Source organism: Oncorhynchus nerka, linkage group LG1 (genome assembly GCF_034236695.1).
Source record: "Oncorhynchus nerka isolate Pitt River linkage group LG1, Oner_Uvic_2.0, whole genome shotgun sequence".
Lineage (NCBI taxonomy): Eukaryota > Metazoa > Chordata > Actinopteri > Salmoniformes > Salmonidae > Oncorhynchus > Oncorhynchus nerka.
Genome location: NC_088396.1, coordinates 1,764,942 through 1,785,268, shown reverse-complemented (window position 1 = coordinate 1,785,268; position 20,327 = coordinate 1,764,942). Strand labels below are relative to the sequence as shown.

The following is a 20,327-nucleotide window of genomic DNA, read 5'->3' as shown; positions in this document are numbered from 1 at the left end:
TACAGGTAGAGATATTGGTGTGCAAAAGAGCAGAAAAGTAAATAATTATAAACAGTATGAGGATGAGGTAGGTAAAATTGGGTGGGCTGTTTACCGATGGATTATGTACAGCTGCAGCGATCGGTTCAGCGATTTTTGCAATTCGTTCCAGTCACAGGCAGCAGAGAACTAGAACGAAAGGCGGCCAAATGAGGTGTTGGCTTTAGGGATGATCAGTGAGATACAGCTGCTGGAGCGCGTGCTACGGGTGGGTGTTGCCATCATGACCAGTGAACTGAGATAAGGCGGAACTTTACCTAGCATGGACTTGTAGATGACCTGGAGCCAGTGGGTCTGGCGACGAATATGTAGCGAGGGCCAGCCGACTAGAGCATACAGGTCGCAGTGGTGGGTGGTATAAGGTGCTTTAGTAACAAAACGGATGGCACTGTGATAAACTGCATCCAGTTTGCTGAGTAGAGTATTGGAAGCTATTTTGTAGATGACATCGCTGAAGTCGAGGATCGGTAGGATAGTCAGTTTTACTAGGGTAAGTTTGGCGGCGTGAGTGAAGGAGGATTTGTTGCGGAATAGAAAGCCGACTCTAGATTTGATTTTAGATTGGAGATGTTTGATATGAGTCTGGAAGGAGAGTTTACAGTCTAGCCAGACACCTAGATACTTATAGATGTCCACATATTCTAGGTCGGAACCATCCAGGGTGGAGATGCTAGTCGGGCGTGCGGGTCCAGGCAGCGAACGGTTGAAAAGCATGCATTTGGTTTTACTAGCGTTTAAGAGCAGTTGGAGGCCACGGAAGGAGTGTTGTATGGCATTGAAGCTAGTTTGGAGGTTAGATAGCACAGTGTTCAAGGACGGGCCGGAAGTATACAGAATGGTGTCGTCTGCGTAGAGGTGGATCGGGGAATCGCCCGCAGCAAGAGCAACATCATTGATATATACAGAGAAAAGAGGCGGCCCGAGAATTGAACCCTGTGGCACCCCCATAGAGACTGCCAGAGGACCGGACAGCATGCCCTCCGATTTGACACACTGAACTCTGTCTGCAAAGTAGTTGGTGAACCAGGCAAGGCAGTCATCCGAAAAACTGAGGCTACTGAGTCTGCCGATAAGATTATGGTGATTGACAGTCGAAAGCCTTGGCAAGGTCGATGAAGACGGCTGCACAGTACTGTCTTTTATCGATGGCGGTTATGATATCGTTTAGTACCTTGAGCGTGGCTGAGGTGCACCCGTGACCGGCTCGGAAACCAGATTGCACAGCGGAGAAGGTACGGTGGGATTCGAGATGGTCAGTGACCTGTTTGTTGACTTGGCTTTCAAAGACCTTAGATAGGCAGGGGAGGATGGATATAGGTCTGTAACAGTTTGGGTCCAGGGTGTCTCCCCCTTTGAAGAGGGGGATGACTGCGGCAGCTTTCCAATCCTTGGGGATCTCAGACGATATGAAAGAGAGGTTGAACAGGCTGGTAATAGGGGTTGCGACAATTGCGGCGGATAGTTTCAGAAATAGAGGGTCCAGATTGTCAAGCCCAGCTGATTTGTACGGGTCCAGGTTTTGCAGCTCTTTCAGAACATCTGCTATCTGGATTTAGGTAAAAGAGAACCTGGAGAGGCTTGGGGGGCGGAGCTGTTGGCCGAGGTTGGAGTAGCCAGGAGGAAGGCATGGCCAGCCGTTGAGAAATGCTTGTTGACGTTTTCGATAATCATGGATTTATCGGTGGTGACCGTGTTACCTAGCCTCATTGCAGTGGGCAGCTGGGAGGAGGTGCTCTTGTTCTCCATGGACTTTACAGTGTTCCAGAACTTTTTGGAGTTAGAGCTATAGGATGCAAATTTCTGCCTGAAGAAGCTGGCCTTTGCTTTCCTGATTGACTGCGTGTATTGGTTCCTGACTTCCCTGAACAGTTGTGCTGGTCGAGGGCAGTCAGGTCTGGAGTGAACCAAGGGCTATATCTGTTCTTAGACTGGAGAGTATTATCCAGGCTAAAAAATTTTTTTAAAATTTAAAAAATGGCTGGCTGGCTGTGCAGAAGGTAAAAGCCGCTAGCAGTGGCTAACAATGATTAAATAGCTTGTAGCTATTTAGCTGGTTAGCTTATGGAGGTTCTTGAATGTGTTCTAAAAATGAAAAATAATAGCGATTCCGTATCACATTGGGTGAGGCAGGTCACCGGAAGGTATAATCGAATTAAAAATCGAAAAGAGATTGAAAGTAAATATGGGTCCAGTAAGTGGTTGGGCTGGCTGGGGACGCGGCGATTCAGACAGTTAGCAGGCCTGTGCTAACAAGCTAACAGTTAGTAGGCCGGGGCTAAACAAGCTAGCAGTAGGCAGACCGGGGCTAAACAAGCTAGCAGTTAGCAGGCCGAATTAGCAAGCAAGCAGATAGCAAGGGCTAGAAAGTTAGCCGTTCGGGGACGTCGCGATGGGGTTAAGTCTGTTTATGCCTCTTCATGCAGTGACATCGATAGACCGGTCGTGGGTCCGGATATTATAGCCCAGGAGTATGCTTCGGTGGTAGCCCAGGGCTCTGGCCGGGCTAGCTTCAAGCTAAGTGGATGGAAACGCTAGCCAGGAGTAGTCATCCGGGGTTGCGGTTAACTAGTTAGCTAGTTGTAAAGATCCAGATGAAAATGTTCCGTTTGCGGTGGGAATCCGGGGATAAAAATAATAGGTCCGTTATGCTCTGGTTAGAGTCGCGTTGTTCGAACTGGCGAGAGCTTTCTGAGCTAAAGGTTAGCTGTTGACCGCTAGCAATGGTTTGCTGACTGATATCTGGTAGTTAGCTGGCTAGCTTCAGTTGAGGGGTTCCGGATCCGAAGTAAATATAAATACTTTAGAAAAAAAAAAAAAAGCAGATCCACGCTACATTGGGTGAGGCGGGTTGCAGGAGATTTTAGATGTTGAGGTTTAGCAAAATGTTTTAAAAGATATGCGAAGAAAAATATGTTTAAAAAACTATATATACAAGGGACATACAAGGGACACGACACGACAAGACGTCTGACTGCTACGCCATCTTGGATACCTTTGTAAAGTCAATTTATTAAAGTGGCTATTGATTTGAGTCTGTATGTTGGCAGTAGCCTCTCTATGTTAGTGATGGCTATTTAACAGTCTGATGGCCTTGACGTAGAAGCTGTTTTTCAGTGTCTTTTTCCCAGCTTTGATGCACCTGTACTGACCTCGCCTTCTGGATGATAGCAGGGTGAACAGGCAGTGACTCGGGTGGTTGTTGTCCTTGATGATCTTTTTGGCCTTCCTGTTACATCGGGTGCTGTAGGTGTCCTGGGGGGCAGGTAGTTTGCCCCTGGTGATGCGTTGTGCAGACAGCACTACCCTCTGGAGAGCCTTGCGGTTGAGGACGGTGCAGTTGCCGTACCAGGCGGTGATACAGCCCGACAGGATGCTCTTGATTGTGCATCTGTAAATATTTGTGAGTGTTTTAGGTGACAAGCCAAATTTCTTCAGCCTCCTGAGGTTGAAGAGACGTTGTTGTGCCTTCTTCAACACAATGTGTGTGTGGGTGGACCATTTCAGTTTGTCTGTGATATGTACGCCGGGGAACTTAAAACGTTCTACCTACTCCACTACTGTCCCGTAGATGTGGATGGGGAGGAGCTCTCTCTGCTGTTTCCTGAAGTTCACGATCATCTCCTTGGATTTGTTGATGTTGAGTGAGAGGTTATTTTCCTGACACCACACTCTGAGGGCCCTCACCTCCTCCCTGTAGTCCATCTCGTCATTGTTGTTAATCAAGCCTAACATTGTAGTGTCATCTGCAAACTTGATGATTGAGTTGGAGGCGTGCATGGCACGCAGTCATGGGTGAATAGGGAGTACAGGAGAGGGCTGAGAAAGCACCCTTGTGGGGCCCCAGTGTTGAGGATCAACGGGGTGCAGATGTTGTTTCCTACCTTCACCACCTGGGGCGGCCCGTCAAAGTCCAGGACCCAGTTGCACAGGGCGGGGTCAAGACCCAGGGTCTTGAGCTTAATGACAAGTTTGGAGGGTATTATGGTGTTAAATGCTGAGCTGTAGTCAATGAAAAGCATTCTTACATAGGTATTCCTCTTGTCCTGATGGTATAGGGCAGTGTGATGGCAATTGCATCGTCAGTGGACCTATTGGAGCGGTAAGCAAATTGGAGTGGGTCTAGGGTATCAGATAGGGTGTAGGTGATATGATCCTCTCAAAGCACTTCATGATGACAGAAGTGAGTGCAACGGGGTGATAGTCATTTAGTTCAGTTACTGTAGCTTTCTTGGGAACAGGAACAATGGTGGCCATCTTGAAGAATGTGGGGACAGCAGACTGGATAGGGATGGATTGAATATGTCCGTAAACACACCAGACAGCTGATCTGCGCATGCTCTGAGGACCCAGCTAGGGATGCCGTCTGGGCCGGAAGCCTTGCGAGGGTTAACAGGTGTAAATGTTTTACTCAAGTTAGCCACGGAGAAGGAGAGCCCACAGGCTTTGGTAGCCGGCAGTGGCATTGTATTGTCCTCAAAGCGGGCAAAGAAGTTGTTTAATTTGTCTGGGAGCAAGGCGTCGATGTCCGCAACGGGGCTGGTTTTCTTTTTGTAATCCGTGATTGACTGTAGACCCTGCCACATACAGTACGTCTCGTGTTTGAGTCGTTGATTTGCGACTCTACTTTGTCTCTATACTGACGCTTTGCTTGTTTGATTGCCTTGCGGAGGGAACAGCTGCTCTATTTGTATTCGGTCATGTTTCCTGTCGCCTTTCCATGATTACAAGCGGTGGTTCGCGCTTTCAGTTTTGTGCGAATGCTGCCATCAATCCACGGTTTCTGGTTAGGAAAGGTTTTAATATTCATAGTGGGTACAACATCGCCGATGCACTTGCTAATAAACTCGCTCACCAAGTCAGCGTATACATCACTGTTATTGTATGAGGTTATTCGGAACATATCCCAGTCCAAGTGATTGAAGGAATCTTGAAGCGTGGAATCCGATTGGTCAGACCAGCGTTGGATGGACCTGAGCATGGGCGTTTCCTGTTTTAGTTTCTGTCTATAGGCTGGGAGCAACAAAATGGAGTCATGGTCAGATTTGCTGAATGCAGGGCGGGGGAGGGCTTTGTATGCCTCGCGGAAGTTAGAGGAGTAATGATCCAGAATTCTACCAGCTAGTGTCGCGCAATCTATATATATATATATATATATATATGCTGATAGATTTTAGAAAGTCTTGTTCTCAGGTTAGCTTTGTTAAAATTCCTAGCTACAATAAATGCAGCCTCATGATATATGGTTTTCAGTAAAGTTATTTCAGGGCTGACGAGGTATCTGCTTGGGGGGATATACACGGCTGTGACTATAATCGAAGAGACTTCTCTTGGAAGATAATGCGGTTGGCATTTGATTGTAAGGAATACTCGGTCAGGTGAACAAAAGGACTTGAGTTCCTGTATGTTGTTGTGATTACACCATGAGTCATTAATCATAAGGCATAGACCCCCGCCCATCTTCTTACCAGAGAGATGTTTGTTTCTGTCGGCACGATGCATGAAGAAATCGGTGGCTGTACCAACTCTGACAACATGTCCCGAGTGAGCCATGTTTCCGTGAAAAAGAGAATGTTACAATCTCTGATGTCTCTCTGGAAGGCAACTCGGGCCCTATTTTCGTCCACCTTGTTATCTAGAGATTGGACATTGGCGATTAATATCCTCGGAAGCGGTGGATAGTGTGCTCGCCTTCTGAGTATGACCAGTAGGCCGTTCCGTCTGCCTCTCCTGCTGCGACTGCGTTGTTTTGGGTCTTCCTCCGAGATAAGAACCCATGTCCAGGGTGGAATTCGAACAAAGGATCCGCTTCCGGAAAGATGTATTCCTGGTCGTAATGTTGATAAGTTGACATCGCTTTTATATCCAATAGTTATTCCCGGCTGAATGTAATAACACTTGAGATTTTCTGGGCTAACAATGTAAGAATTAATACCTAAAAAAAAAAAATAACTGCATAGTTTTCTAAGGACCTGAAACGAGTCGATGGCACCGACAAAGATACCCATATAAAACAACCGTGACCTTCTCTTGTGAAGACCAGACGTAAGAGAGAGAACAATGGCTAAACATGGTCTTAAACTTAACTTAACTGACTTGCCTAGTAAAATAAAGGTAAAATTAAAAATAAAAAAAATATTTAAAAAACTTGCACAAACAACACAAACAACTAACAGCATAACACATAGCTGTCTGTGAGGGTCGCTACAATACTTTTAATCAAGTATAACAATTTGGTACTTTTTCCACCACTGCTTATAAGGATGTTTTAATGACTTGTGAACTTATAGCTTAATACTACTGTTATTATAGCTGTACTTCTGTACAAAGTAGTATGTTGTCCTATGTTGTCATCTAGTGTTAAATTTGGGTACTATTTCAGTGCAGAGCTATTTCCTGTCAGAACAGAACAGACAGACAAGCTCATTTTTTTCACCTTAGTAGGCCTTGGTTAAAGATGAGTCTTTACATACTTTCGAGTTATTAGAAAATGCTTTTGCTAATTCAAATTGGGTTTCTAGAATATTTATGTTTTTTACATAATTTTACATAAATTCCGATGATGCTAAGCTAATTACGCTAACTATCACCCATTCACTTAACATTGTGCGTTAGCATGGTAGCTATCGTTTTAGGATGGAATTTAGCTTCTTGGTTTTTGGATGTATCTAGCTATTTTAAGTGTTCAGATATCTCTTGTGACAAAGCTAAATCATAGTTATTAAGCTACTGTATATGGACACTTATACTTATATTTTTAGTGGTACCTTTCCTGTGATTGTCATCATATCTGCACGGTCATGTTGTTTAGCTAGGCTAGTTTTTGTTGCTATCTCGCGATAGAGATGCTGTTCTTTAGTTGTATCCGTTTGTGTGAATGTATATAGTGACTTTCTCATACAGTTTCTCCTTTCTGTATCTATTACAGTTTTCAAACAAAATGTCTTCTACTAAATATTCTTAACGGTACCAATGCCTTCTGATTATTTACTGGAAGAGTGTAAGCTATCTGCCAAGCTTTGTAGCGTACACATTGTGCAGGTAGAACAACTGCTCTTATTACTATGCTTAGAGTCAGTGTTATGACACAGTATAGGTGTTATAAGGCATTATATGTACCTCACATAACAAATATGTTATCCAACGTTTCGTATTATTTGATTGGCATACAGCAAAGAGAGGGATTGGAAATAGACAGCCTTGCTGTACTGTACCTTTCACCTCCAGTTTGCATGCGCACTGCTTTGTTCCATACTCATTGATGATCTTGCAGGTGTACACTCCCGTGTCCGACTTCTGAGCAGAGTTGATGGTCATTTCAAAAGTGCCGTCCTTGGTCTCACGCACTGTGTGGTGCAAGTCTGTTTTTATCGTCTCCCTGTCCCTCAGCCTGAACAAAGAGAGATTTCTATATTTAGAAATGTTTTGCAATGTTTAGAGATGCATTACAATGGAGAGGGAACTACAGTATACTGGTTTTATAAAGACTACATTGTAAATATAGAAACCTAGCAACCATTGTCTTGCCAATGTGAACCATGCCATGCACAAAACTTCAATGGCAAGATACAATATACAAAAGTATGTGGACCCCCTTTCACATTACTGGATTCGGCTATTTCAGCTACACCCGTTACTGATAGGTGTATAAAATCGAGGACACGGTCATGCAATCTCCATAGAGAAACATTGGCAGTAGAATGGCCTTACTGAAGACCTCAGTGATTTTCAACGTGGCACCGTTGTAGGATGCCACCTTTCCAAGAAGTCAGTTAGTCAAATTTGTGCACTGCTAGATCTGCCCCAGTCAACTGTAAGTGCTGTTATTGTGCGGTGGAAACGTCTAGGACAGGCCTGGGCAAGGGCCGTTGTTTTTCAAAGAAAAGGAAAGTAGACAATGAATGTAGGGTGTTCAAGCAAGAGTGGACATCAAAATATTTCTTTATTGAGGTATCAGGGAAAGCTGTGTGCTTGGTGTGCAAAGAGAGCATTGCTGTCTTGAAACACTACAACTTGTCCCGACACTTCCAGACAAAGCATGCAGAGAAATATAGGAATATGTCTTCAGAGCAGAGGGCAAGTGCATCGAAATAGTTGCTTTCTCAGTTGCAAAAGCAGCAAGGACTTTTAACAAAACTGCATTCAGCAAACAACGGAATTGAGAGAGCTAGCTATGTACTGTCCCACAAAATTGCTAAACATAGTAAGCCATTTGCTGAGGGCGAATTCATTAAAGAATGTTTAATTGACTCTGCAGCAATATTTTCCCCCGATAAGAAAGAGCTGTTTGAAAATGTTTCTCTGTCAAGACGAACAGTGACAAAGCGTGTTGGGGACATCGCAGAGAATATGGAACAACAGTTGAAAGACAAGGTAAAGGATTTCACCTATTTCTCCTTGGCCCTGGATGAGAACAGTGATGCACGTGACATGGCACAGTTGTTGATATTCTTACGAGGCATAACCCCAGACTTTGAAATTACAGAGGAGCTTGCTTCAGTGCAGTCAATGAAGAGCACAACCAAAGGGAAAGATTGTGACCACTGATGGGTGCCCAAACTTGACTGGAAAAAAACGTTGGTCTTTTGAAAATAATACAAGATCAAGTAGCTGAGCTGAACCCAGATCAGAAAATTATTTTCCTGCATTATATTATTCATCAGGTGCTCTGTAAATGTGTTCTGAAAAGGAGCCATGTTGTGGATACAGTTTATCTCACTGTTGGAAGAGACAGAGTCGGGTTATGCAGATCTCCCCTACAACAAAACGTGAGATGGCTGAGTTTGGGGAAGGTGCTTAAAAAAGAGGGGTTGGGTTAAATGCGGAAGACACTTTCAGTTGAATACATTCCGTTGGACAACTGACTTCTGTAGGTATCCCCGTTTCCTTAAAAGGGTGTAGAACCTGAAGTTGGAGATTGCAAATGAAAGGAAAATATGTGGATTTCAATGGTGCGTTTTCTTGTTGTTTTGAGGATTTCAAAGTGTTGGAAAATGACATGCTGTTAAATCCTCTCCTTTTACTTTCAATGTGGATAACACTCCCACTGACCTGCAACTTGAGCCTATCGATCTTCAGTCTGATGCAGTGATTGGAGAACTATTCAAACAATGTCACTGACAAGGTTCTATGCATCTCTCGATGAACAAAACTTTCCAAAGACTAGGAGTCATGCTCAGAAGATGTTTGTACTGTTTGGGTCAAACAGTAATATTAAACATTAATGAACATACAAGTGTCTTATATCATTTACAAGCTTAACTTCTTGTTAATCCAACTGCGTTGTCAGATGTTTGTACTGTTTGGGTCAAACAATGTATGTGAACAGACATTTTCAGTGATGAAATATAACAAGTCAAGGTCATACTGACTCTAACCTCAGCAATCCTACGCATAGCAACATCAGAAACTATACCTGACTTCACTGCTCTAGTCAATGGCCATCAGAGACTTCACTCCTCACACTGATTGAGTAGTAATTTCTTTGTGCTAGGTGTTCCGTAGCGGGATCACATCCAGTGAAATTGCAGGGCGCCAAATTCAAATGACAAAATCATAATATTAAACATTAATGAACATACAAGTGTCTTATATCATTTAAAAGCTTAACATCTTGTTAATCCAACTGCGTTGTCAGATTCCAAGAAAGCATACCATGCGATTACTTGAGGACAGCGCCCCACATCAAAATAACAAATAGAGATTAAATAAATCACTTACCTTTGAAGATCTTCCTCTGTTTGCAATCCCAAGGGTCCCAGCTACACAATTAATGTTTGTTTTGTTGATAAAGTCCTTCTTTATACTTCTTTATGCCCAAAAAAGTCTGTTTAGTTGGCACATTAATTTCAGTAATCCACAACTTCAACATGCATACAAAGGAATCCAAAAAGCTACTGGTAAACTTTGTCCAAACAAGTCAAACAATGTTTCTATATAATCCTCAAGTACCCTAATATGTAAATAAACAATAATATTTCAGACGGAAAGATCAGTGTTCAATAGGAAAGGAAAATAACGAAGAGTGTGCTCTCATTCACGCGGGCCAAAAGCCTACCATTCCTGATTAGCTCACTTTGGAAAAACTACAATTACTTTTTTGTTTTTCAAGAAACAAGCCTGAAACCCTGTATAACGACTGTTGACATCTAGTGGAAGGCATAGGAACTGCAATCTGTGAGCTATTTTTTTATATATAGAGCCATAGACTTCCATTGGAAAGGCCTGTGACCTCAAAACAAAAATCTGAATGGATTTCAAAGTGTTTTCTATCATATTCTACCAATTATATGTATATCCTAGCTTCTGGGCCTGAGTAACGGGCAGTTTATTTTGGGCACGTCAGTCAGGCAGATATTCAGGATTCTGCCCCCTAGCCAAATGTAATGTTGAGCTCTCTCTCTTTCTTGTGTTTTTGTGCATACCCGTTAATAAGAGTTCTGTCCGTGGTTCTGAATGCACAGTGAACTTTTCCCTCTGTGTAGTTCATTGCATGTAATAAATTAAGTAAAATGTAGTAATGAAAATACCTACCAATAGGAGAACATGGGATGTGGTTTATATGTTAAAGTTAAATAAGTGAATTACACTAGATAAATCTGTCAACACAGTCATACACATGATGTATAATCCTGTCATATGATGGGGCCCTCCATAGAAAATCATTTCCCAGGCCTGGTCTAAGAGCAACAACGGCTCTGCCTCGAAGTGGTAGGCCACACAAGCTCACAGAACGGGACCACCGAGTGCTGAAGGGCGCAGCACGTAAAAATCGTCTGTCCTCGATTGCAACACTCACTGCCGAGTTTCAAACTGCCTCTGGAAGCAACGTCAGCACAAGAACTGTTCGTCGGGGGCTTCATGAAATGGGTTTCCATGGCCGAGCAACTGCACACAAGCCAAAGATCACCATGCACAATGCCAAGTGTATGCTAGAGAGCTGTAAAGCTCGACGCCATTGGACGTTGGAGCAGTGAAAATGGCTCTCTGGAGTGATGAATCACGCTTCAACATCTGGCAGTCCGACGGACAAATCTGGGTTTGGCAGATGACGGGAGAACGCAACCTGCCCTGATGCATAGTGAAAAGGTTGGTGGAGGAAGAATAATGGTCCGGGGCATGGTTCGGGCTCGGCCCCTTAGTTCCAGTGAAGGGAAATCTTACCCCTACAGCCTACAATGACATTCTAGACAATTATGTTTTTCCAACTTGGGGCCAACGTTTGGGGATGGCCCTTTACTGTTTCAGCACAAAGGGAGGTCCATAGAGAAATGTTTTTTTGAGATCGGTTGGGAAGAACTTGACTGGCCTGCACAGAGCCCTCACCTCAACCCCATCGAACACCTTTGGGATGAATTGGAACGCCAACTGCGAGCCAAGCCTAATCCCCCAACATCAGTGCCCGACCTCGCTGAATGGAAGCAAGTCCGGGCAGCAATGTTCCATCATCTAGTGGAAAACCTTCCCAGAAGAGTGGAGGCTGTTATTACAGCAAAGGGGGGACCAACTCTATATCATTACCCAGGATTTTGGAATGAGATGTTTGACGAGCAGGTGTTCACATACTGTACCTTTGGTGATGTAGTGTATGCATGACAAAACAAATTCTGTATTGTATCAATAACTCTTGTACATTACAGCAGGCTTTTTCAGGTAAGATTAAATACACAGAGCATTGAATTGATGATTTAATGGCGTAAGGAAACCTACCAATAAAGCATGGGTTTGGGCTGTCCATTTAGTCGGACAGACATGGTCACTTCTTGCCCCTCAATGACCGCTTGATCATTCATAGTTACCTGTTAAAACAGAGGATGAGTCATTTTGAAATGGGAGTTGACAGCACATAGACTAATTTCCATGCTGTCACTTTTGAAATGCAAACTACACTATATGGAACATCGGTAACACTTTACATGACACACAGTGTCATAATACATTATGATGTCATATGATTGTATATATAATACATACATATGTAATACATATATAATGTCATATGAGTGTCAAAACCCACATTTTTTCCAATTAATTTTTTCCCTGCCAAGAAGTTTCCTTTTGTTAGAAAGTTTGTTTCTTAAACCCTTTGTTGTAGTAATGAATTCTTTACAGTCATGTTCTTTTTCCCATTATATTTTAAATAACTTGTAGAAAATAAACTTAATGAAACTGTCATGAAGCATTATAACCATCCTGCAGGACTTTACTTGAATTAAGAAAATACAGATTATGACACTGTCAAGAAGCTTTATGACCATCATAATAATACAAGCCCAATAGGCCTATCACGTACTTTCCCTTATATCAATCATCAGTCAAAACAAGGATGTATTGTCCTGCTCCTGAAATCTACTCCTGCATTCATCCCAGTCATCAGCAACATAGCATTGGGGTAGGTGCATGTCTGACATCAATGTGTGTGCAATTACAATGATCATTTAAAATGGTAAATTAAAAAAATATATATATAACATGACATCTTGGCTATGGTGTAATGGAATGTTTTGACATGTGTGGTAGGTGATGTGGGTTTTGACACTCTTATGTAGATTCCATAACCAGCCATAAAATAATGCAATATAAACTCAGCAAAAAATAAAACATCCTCTCACTGTCAACTGCGTGTATTTTCAGCAAACTTAACATGTGTAAATATTTGTACGAACATAACAAGATTCAATAACTGAGACATAAAATTAATAAGTTCCACACACATGTGACAAACAGAAATGGAATAATGTGTGATAAAAATCAAAAGTAACAGTCAGTATCTGATGTGGTCACCAGCTGCATTATGTACTACAGTGCATCTCCTCCTCATGGACTGCACCAAATTTGCAAGTTCTTGCTGTGACCCTCTTCCACCAAGGCACCTGCAAGTTCCTGGACGTTTCTGGGTGGAATTGCCCAAGCCCTCACCCTTCGATCCAACAGGTCCCAGACGTACTAAATGGGATTGAGATCCGGGCTCTTCGCTGGCCATGGCAGAACACTGACATTCCTGTCTTGCAGGAAATCACGCACAGAACGAGCAGTATAGTTAGTGGCATTGTCACGCTGGAGGGTCATGTCAGGATGAGCCTGCAGGAAGGGTACCACATTAGGGAGGAGGATGTCTTCCCTGTAATGCACAACGTTGAGATTGCCTGCAATAACGACAAGCTCAGTCCGATGATGCTATGACACACCGCCCCAGACCATGACGGACACATGACGATCCAGCTTCAGAGTACAGGCCTTGGTGTAACGCTCATTCCTCCGACGGAAAAACCGTGGCTCATCAGTGAGCAGCACATATTGCCAGTTATGTCTGGTCCAGTGACGGTGGGTTTGTGCCTATAGGCAACGTTGTTTCCGGTGATGTCTGGTGAGGACCTGCCTTACAACAGGACTACAAGCCCTCAGTCAAGCCTCTCTCAGACTATTGCGGACAGTCTTAGCACTGATGGAGGGATTGTGCGTTCCTGGTAAAACTTGGGAAGTTGTTGTTGCCATCCTGTACCTGTCCCGCAGGTGTGATGTTTGGATGTACCGATCCTGTGCAGGGGTTGTTACACATGGTCTGCCACTGCGAGAATGATCAGCTGTCCGTCCTGCCTCCCTGTAGCGCTGTCTTAGGCATCTCACAGTACGGGCATTGCAATTTCTTGCCCTGGCCACATCTGCAGTCCTCATTCGTCCTTGCAGCATGCCTAAGGCACGTTCAAGCAGATGAGCAGTGACCCTGGGCATCTTTCTTTTGGTGTATTTCAGAGTCAGTAGAAAGGCCTCTTTAGTGTCCTACGTTTTCATAACTGTGACCTTAATTGCCTACCGTCTGTAAGCTGTTAATGTCTTAACAACCGTTCCACAGGTGAATGTTCATTAATTCTTTATAGGAAATGGGAAACAGTGTTTAAACCTTTTACAATGAAGATCTGTGAAGTTATTTGGATGTTTATGAATTATCTTTGAAAGACAGGATCCTGAAAAAGATGTGTTTCTTTTTTTGTCTAAATATATGTCATGACAGTTATGATCACATTATGACAGGTTATGACAAGTTATGTCAGTTTTTAAGACATGGTTGTGACCGTGTCATAACCTGTTATGACGCTGTGTGTCATGTAAAGCGTTACTGGAACATCCACTGCATGAATCACCATACAATATGTGCTTTGAAATTAAGTTTAATTAAAACAATTTATAGATTTTACAGTGTATTGCAAATTGTCCTTGCCCCTATGCTTAACTTTACCATAACAGTATAATGTAAAGTGAAGGTTAGCCAAGTGATACACGAGAGATCCTTTTGGGATCAGTGTTACAGTCTCACCTGGAATGCAGGGGGCTCCTTGAATCGTGTGTCGACTATCTTCCTTGTCTCAAAATCCATGCCTTCCTCCAGTGGGCTGAGGTACTCTTCATCAGATGTGATAGGGCTGCTGATGTCCCTAAGAACACCCAGGTTCCCCTGCGGCTCCTGCATGGGCTCTGTTGAATATACATTATAATAAGATGAAGAATAAAATAGAAAATGTACTTTATTCCATGTTGTGATCGCAGTATCCAAAGGTGAACAAGGCTTTAATTATTTTATGTCATTAAAACCTCTTAAAGCTAGCAGGCACTATTTTCATTTTTGGAAAAATAACGTTCCCAAAGTAAACGGGCTATTCCTCGGGACCAGATGCTAGAATATGCATATAATTGACAGCTTAGGATAGAAAACACTCTAAAGTTTCCAAAACTGTAAAAATATTGTCCAATCAGGAAGTGACTCTTATTTTGAAACCTCTGCGTTCCTATGCATCCCTTTTGACCATTGAAAGGGATATCAACCAGATTCCATTTCCTATGGCTTCCCTAATGTGTCTACAGTCAATAGACATAGTTTCAGGCTTTTATTTTGAAAAATGAGTGCGAACGACAACATTGCGTCAGTGGTCAGGTGGGGGCTCTCAGAGTGATTTGTGCGTAATAGACAAAGGCGGCCATTTTTTCTCTCGCTCCTACTGAGAAGCCAATTGTCCCGGTTGATATATTTTCGAATAGATATTTGAAAAACACCTTGAGGGTTGACTATAAAAAACGTTTGCCATGTTTCTGTCGATATTATGGATCTAATTTGTAATTTAATTCGGCATTGTCGTGACCGCTACTTCCGGTGGATTTCTCAACAAAACGTGAACAAGAAAAGGTATTTCTGCTATAAAAAGGTATTTCGGCTATAAAAATAATCTTTGTGGAACAAAATGAACATTTGCTGTCTAACTGGGAGTCTCGTGAGTGAAAACATCTGAAGCTCATCAAAGGTAAACGATTGAATTTGATTGCTTTTCTGATTTTCGTGACCAAGCTTCCTGCTGCTAGCTGGACATAATGCTATGCTAGGCTATCGATAAACTTACACAAATGCTTGTCTTGCTTTGGCTATAATGCATAATTTCAAAATCTGAGATGACAGGGTGATTAACAAAAGGCTAAGGTGTGTTTCACTACATTTCACTTGTGATTTCATGAATATGAATATTTTCTAGTAAGATTTTTTGTCCGTTGTGTTATGCTAATTAGTGTAGTTGATGACAATTCTCCCGGATCCGGGGGGGGTAGTTTTAAGAAGTTAATAAATACGGAATCCATTTTAAAAACAAATCTATACATGTGACTCATTTCAGGAAACTAGGTGTATGTCGTACGTCGTTACTTCCCAGGAGAGCCATTTGAATGTAAACTTTTCCTTTTAATAAAAATGTGTTTTTTTTTGGCAGAAATGCCTTCTGGAACATGTGGACTTTCATGTACCTTAATAACAAACTTGTATGCTATCTGTTAATGGGATAAAAAATTGTTAAATTATGAGCCTAGTTGGTTTAGCCACGGAAAAAGTCAGAAAACTTTCCCCTAGCCATGATTGGCTGAGATAATAGGTGGGCTGGACATGCCGAGAGATGTGTTCGGATTGGTCTGCCATGTAGCGCGCTTCTGTCTATAACGTGAGCTGGTCGGTATGTGTAGGTAATATTTTCTAACACAGCTTTTTTAAAGATATCACTTACGAGAACTGCAAAAGTCTTGCTCTCCACTTTCTGGAGGACTGATTTTTGAAATCAGTGGAATGCCCAGTGGAAATATGAGTATGATAGCTAAGGGAATTCTGCTGTTTTATTGCAAATATGCAGAGGGACTTGAAAAGAAAACACACAGAAGGCTATTGTACAAAACACCTGTCTCTGGATTACATCTTCAAACTAAGGGCAACCATGGCATCCGTGACAGAGGGAGAAGCGTCCATCCATGTAACGGATAAGATAGCCTAGCTAGCTACATTTTTAGATATTACACATTTGTAATTTTGTCAGAAAGTCATTTACATTTCAAGTTTAAGCTTGCTGTTAGCTATCTGGCTAATGTTAGCTGGCTGGCTCACTAACTAATGTTTCGTGTGTGACCTGTGTAGTAATATTAAAAGTAGATTAAATTAAAAGTAAATTGCATCGCTAGTTATAGCCTAATGTTAGCTAGCTAGCTAACGTTGAACTTGGTTGGTTAGCTACCTGCAGATTCATGCAGGGTAGTAACGTTATGAGTTGGGATCATGGTTCATTGTTTAGCTAGCTAGATACATGTCGAAACAAAAGACTTCACTATGCAAGTTACCATTTAAATAGAATGTTCATGATGTCACTCTGACAACTGTTGATAAACAAAGCTGGGTAAATTCGATATTGCTATCTACTCTGATTTCAGAGCACTCTCTTATTTTTTAAAGAAATGATACCAGTGTGTCAACCATGAGAGGTAAACACAGAAAGGTTGTGATTGAAGCTCCTCCTCCATCTCTCTCCCTCCATATTTGTAACGAGGTGAGTGACTGGTTGCCGGGAAGTCAGGCGCAGGAAAGCAGAGATGGGTGATAACAGGAGAACTTTAATATACACCCTGGCCCAAAGGGACAGGTGAGGCAGCACAAAGCACAACCACGGTAACATGAACCGGATGAAACAAAACAAACAAACCTAGGTTAGAAACAAACCTAGCGCAAGCCAGGGGGGAAGCTGTAACCTGTAACTAACCTCGTTCAGTCTCCTCAGGACTTTAAATGGCCCCACAAACCGCGGCCCCAGCTTCCGGCAGGGCAGGCGGAGGGGCGGGTTTCGGGTCGAGAGCCAGACCCGGTCCCCAGGTGCGAACACCGGGGCCTCACTGCTGTGACGGTCTGTGCTGGCCTTCTGGCGCAGCACGGCCCGCTGGAGGTGTACAGGTGTACAGGTGTCCCAGGTGTCTTCCACGCGCCTGAACCAGTTGTCCACAGCAGGAGCCTCGGTCTGATTCTGATGCCTAGGCACCAGAACTGGCTGGTACCCCAGTACGCACTGGAAGGTTGAGAGGTTGGTCCAGGAGTGGCAGAGCCGGTCCTCCCCTGGCCGGTCCTGACAATAAGACCGCAGAAACCTACCCACATCCTGGTTCACTCTTTCCACCTGCCCATTACTCTCGGGGTGAAAACCCGAGGTAAGGCTGATCGAGACCCACAGACGTTCCATGAATGCCCTCCAGACCCTCGAAGTGAACTGGGGACTAGGAAGGAGACGGAATGCTGGAAGAACAGGCATTTCTCAGCCTTAACAGTCAACCAAGCACCTCGAAGTGGTCCAGCGCCGCATCTCCTTCTACCCACATGGCGCTAGCCCACTCCAGGGCTTTCCCCGAGAGGCACGAGACGAGGGAGGACACCCTCTCACGTCCCGAAGGAGCCGGGTGGACGGTCCCCAGATGCAGGTCCAGCTGCAGCAGGAACCCCTGGCAGCGTGCTGCCATCCCCATCAAACTCCCTGGGAAGGGCGAGACAAATCCCACTGGGACCGGGTGCAGGGGAGGCGAGTAGTGGAGACCCCTGTTGTGCTCGTGGGGGCGCTGGAGGGACTCCCTGTCTCTCCCAGCATCCATAGTCTGGACGATGCGGTCCATGACAGTGCCGAGATGGTGGAGCATCGTCGCATGCTCCTGGACGCGCTCCTCTACCTCCACAACAGGGGCACCCACTCCTGCTGACTCCATTGATAGGTGTGGAATTCTGTAACTGGGTGGGTGACTGGTTGTCGGGAAGTCAGGCGCAGGAGAGCAGAGATGGGTGATAACAGGAAAACTTTAATATACACCCTGGCCCAAAGGCACAGGCGAGGCAGCACAAAGCACAACCATGGTAACATGAACCGGATTAAACAAAACAAACAAGCATAGTTTAGAAACAAACCTAGCGCAAGCCAGCCTGTAGCGTAACACCCTACACAAAGAACAATTCCACACACAGATATGGAAACAGGGTAATATCCAAGTCACATTTTGCTACAGGTGGTGAGTCACATTTTGTTGTGTTACAGCCTGAATTTAAAAAAGAGTCAAAATGAGCTCAGGTACATCCGATTTCCTTTGATCATCATTGAGATGTCGCTACAACTTGATTGTAGTCCACCTGTGGCCAATTCAATTGTTTGGACATGATTTAGAAAGAAACACACCTGTCTATATAAGGTCCAACAGTTGACAGTGCATGTCAGAGCAGAAACTATACCATGAAGTCCAAGGAACTGTCCCCAGATCTCGGAGTTAGAATTGTGATGAGGCATATATCTGGGGAAGGGTATAAAACAATTTCTAGAGTGTTGAAAGTTTCCAAGAGCACAGTCGCCTCCATCATAAGGAAATGTAAAAAATAAAGATCTACTAAGACTCCGTCTGACCAAACTGAGCAACCGGGCAAAAAGGACCTTGGTCAGGGAGGTGACCAAGAACCCACTCTGACAGAACTACGAAGTTCCTTGGCTGAGGATGAGAAAACCTGACAGAAGGACAACAGTATCTACAGCACATCACCAATATGGGCTTTATGGGAGAGTGGCCAGATGGAAGCCACTCCTGAGAAGGCACATGACAGCACGTCTGGTGTTTGCAAAAAGGCATGTGAAAGACTCAGAGCATAAGGCAAAAGATTATGTGGTCTGATGAGACAAACATTTTACTCGTTTGCCTGAGTGCAAAGCGTTATTTCTGAAGAAAAAACAGGCACAGCTCTTCACCCATCTAACACCATCCCTACTGTGAAGCATGGTAGTGGCAGCATCATGCTATGGGGATGCTTTTCAGTGGCAGGGACTGTGAGACTGGTAAGGATAGAGGGAACAATGAATGGAGCTAAATACAGGCAAATTCCTAATGAGAACCTGCTTCAGGTTGGAAATGACCTTAGACTGAGGCAAAGATGTACGTACCAACAGGACAATGACCCCAAGATTACAGACAAATCAACGCTAGAATGGCTTCAGAACAATAATGTGAAAGTCCTTGAGTGGCCCAGTCAAAGCCCAGACTTGAATCCCATTGAAGATTTCTGAAGATTTCTGTTCACCGCCACTCCCGATATAATTTAACAGAGCTTGAGAAAATCTGCAATGAAGAATGGGAGAAAATCCCCAATTCCAGATGTGCAAAGCTGATAAAGACACACCCAAAACTGTAATGTGGTGTGTGCTGGTGGTAGGGAAGTCAGGCGCAGGAGAACGAACTTGGTATAAACGGAGTATTTAATGCAAGCTCACAAACTCCAAAAACCAACTTATACAAAATAAAGAAAAGTGGGTAAATAAAACCTGTCGCACAGCATAACAGACATAGCACCTATACATACAATGAACAATCACTGACAAAGACATGAGGTAAAAGAGAGGGTTAAATACACAACATGTAATGATGGGATTGAAACCAGGTGGGATGTGAGACAAGACAAAACCAATGGAAAATTAAAAATGGATCAGCGATGGCTAGAAGGTCGGTGACGTCGCCCGTCGAACACCACCCAAACAAGGAAAGGGAGCAACTTCAGCGGAAGTCGTGACACAAAACGACTCAACATTGTAATCATCGACAAAGGTGATTCTACAAATTAAATACTTTTCATTTCATGTTTTCACTTTCTCATTCTGGGGGATTGTTTGGAAATGGGTGAGAAAAAAAGCTATATAATCCATTTTAAATTCACCCTGTAACACAACATAATGTGAAATAATTCAAGGTGTATGAATACTTTCTGAAGGCACTGTACGTGCATGTGAATTAGTGTCCATGGTGATATTGTAAAGAATAGATGCTTTGAAAAGGTCTCCTCCATACAGCTACATTACAGTATACTAACACACTAAAATTTGATTTGATTTGATACATGTGACTTGAATGGCTGTGATGTTACATCTAAAAAAGAGAACTGATAGGAAGATTGGAAGCAATGGCAAACAATCAAGTAAATGTGTAATGAT

General features: G+C 43.4%; 1 protein-coding gene across 1 annotated transcript in view; it reads right to left on the bottom strand.

The window, feature by feature from the left end:
* The window catches only part of LOC115101006 (striated muscle preferentially expressed protein kinase-like), a 180,625-nt gene that overhangs the window by 96,152 nt on the left and 64,146 nt on the right, over nt 1-20,327 (bottom strand). Inside the window, 3 exon segments of the mRNA XM_065023552.1 lie at nt 7,251-7,426; nt 11,746-11,834; nt 14,351-14,508. Coding sequence (XP_064879624.1) covers nt 7,251-7,426; nt 11,746-11,834; nt 14,351-14,508 — 423 coding nt within the window.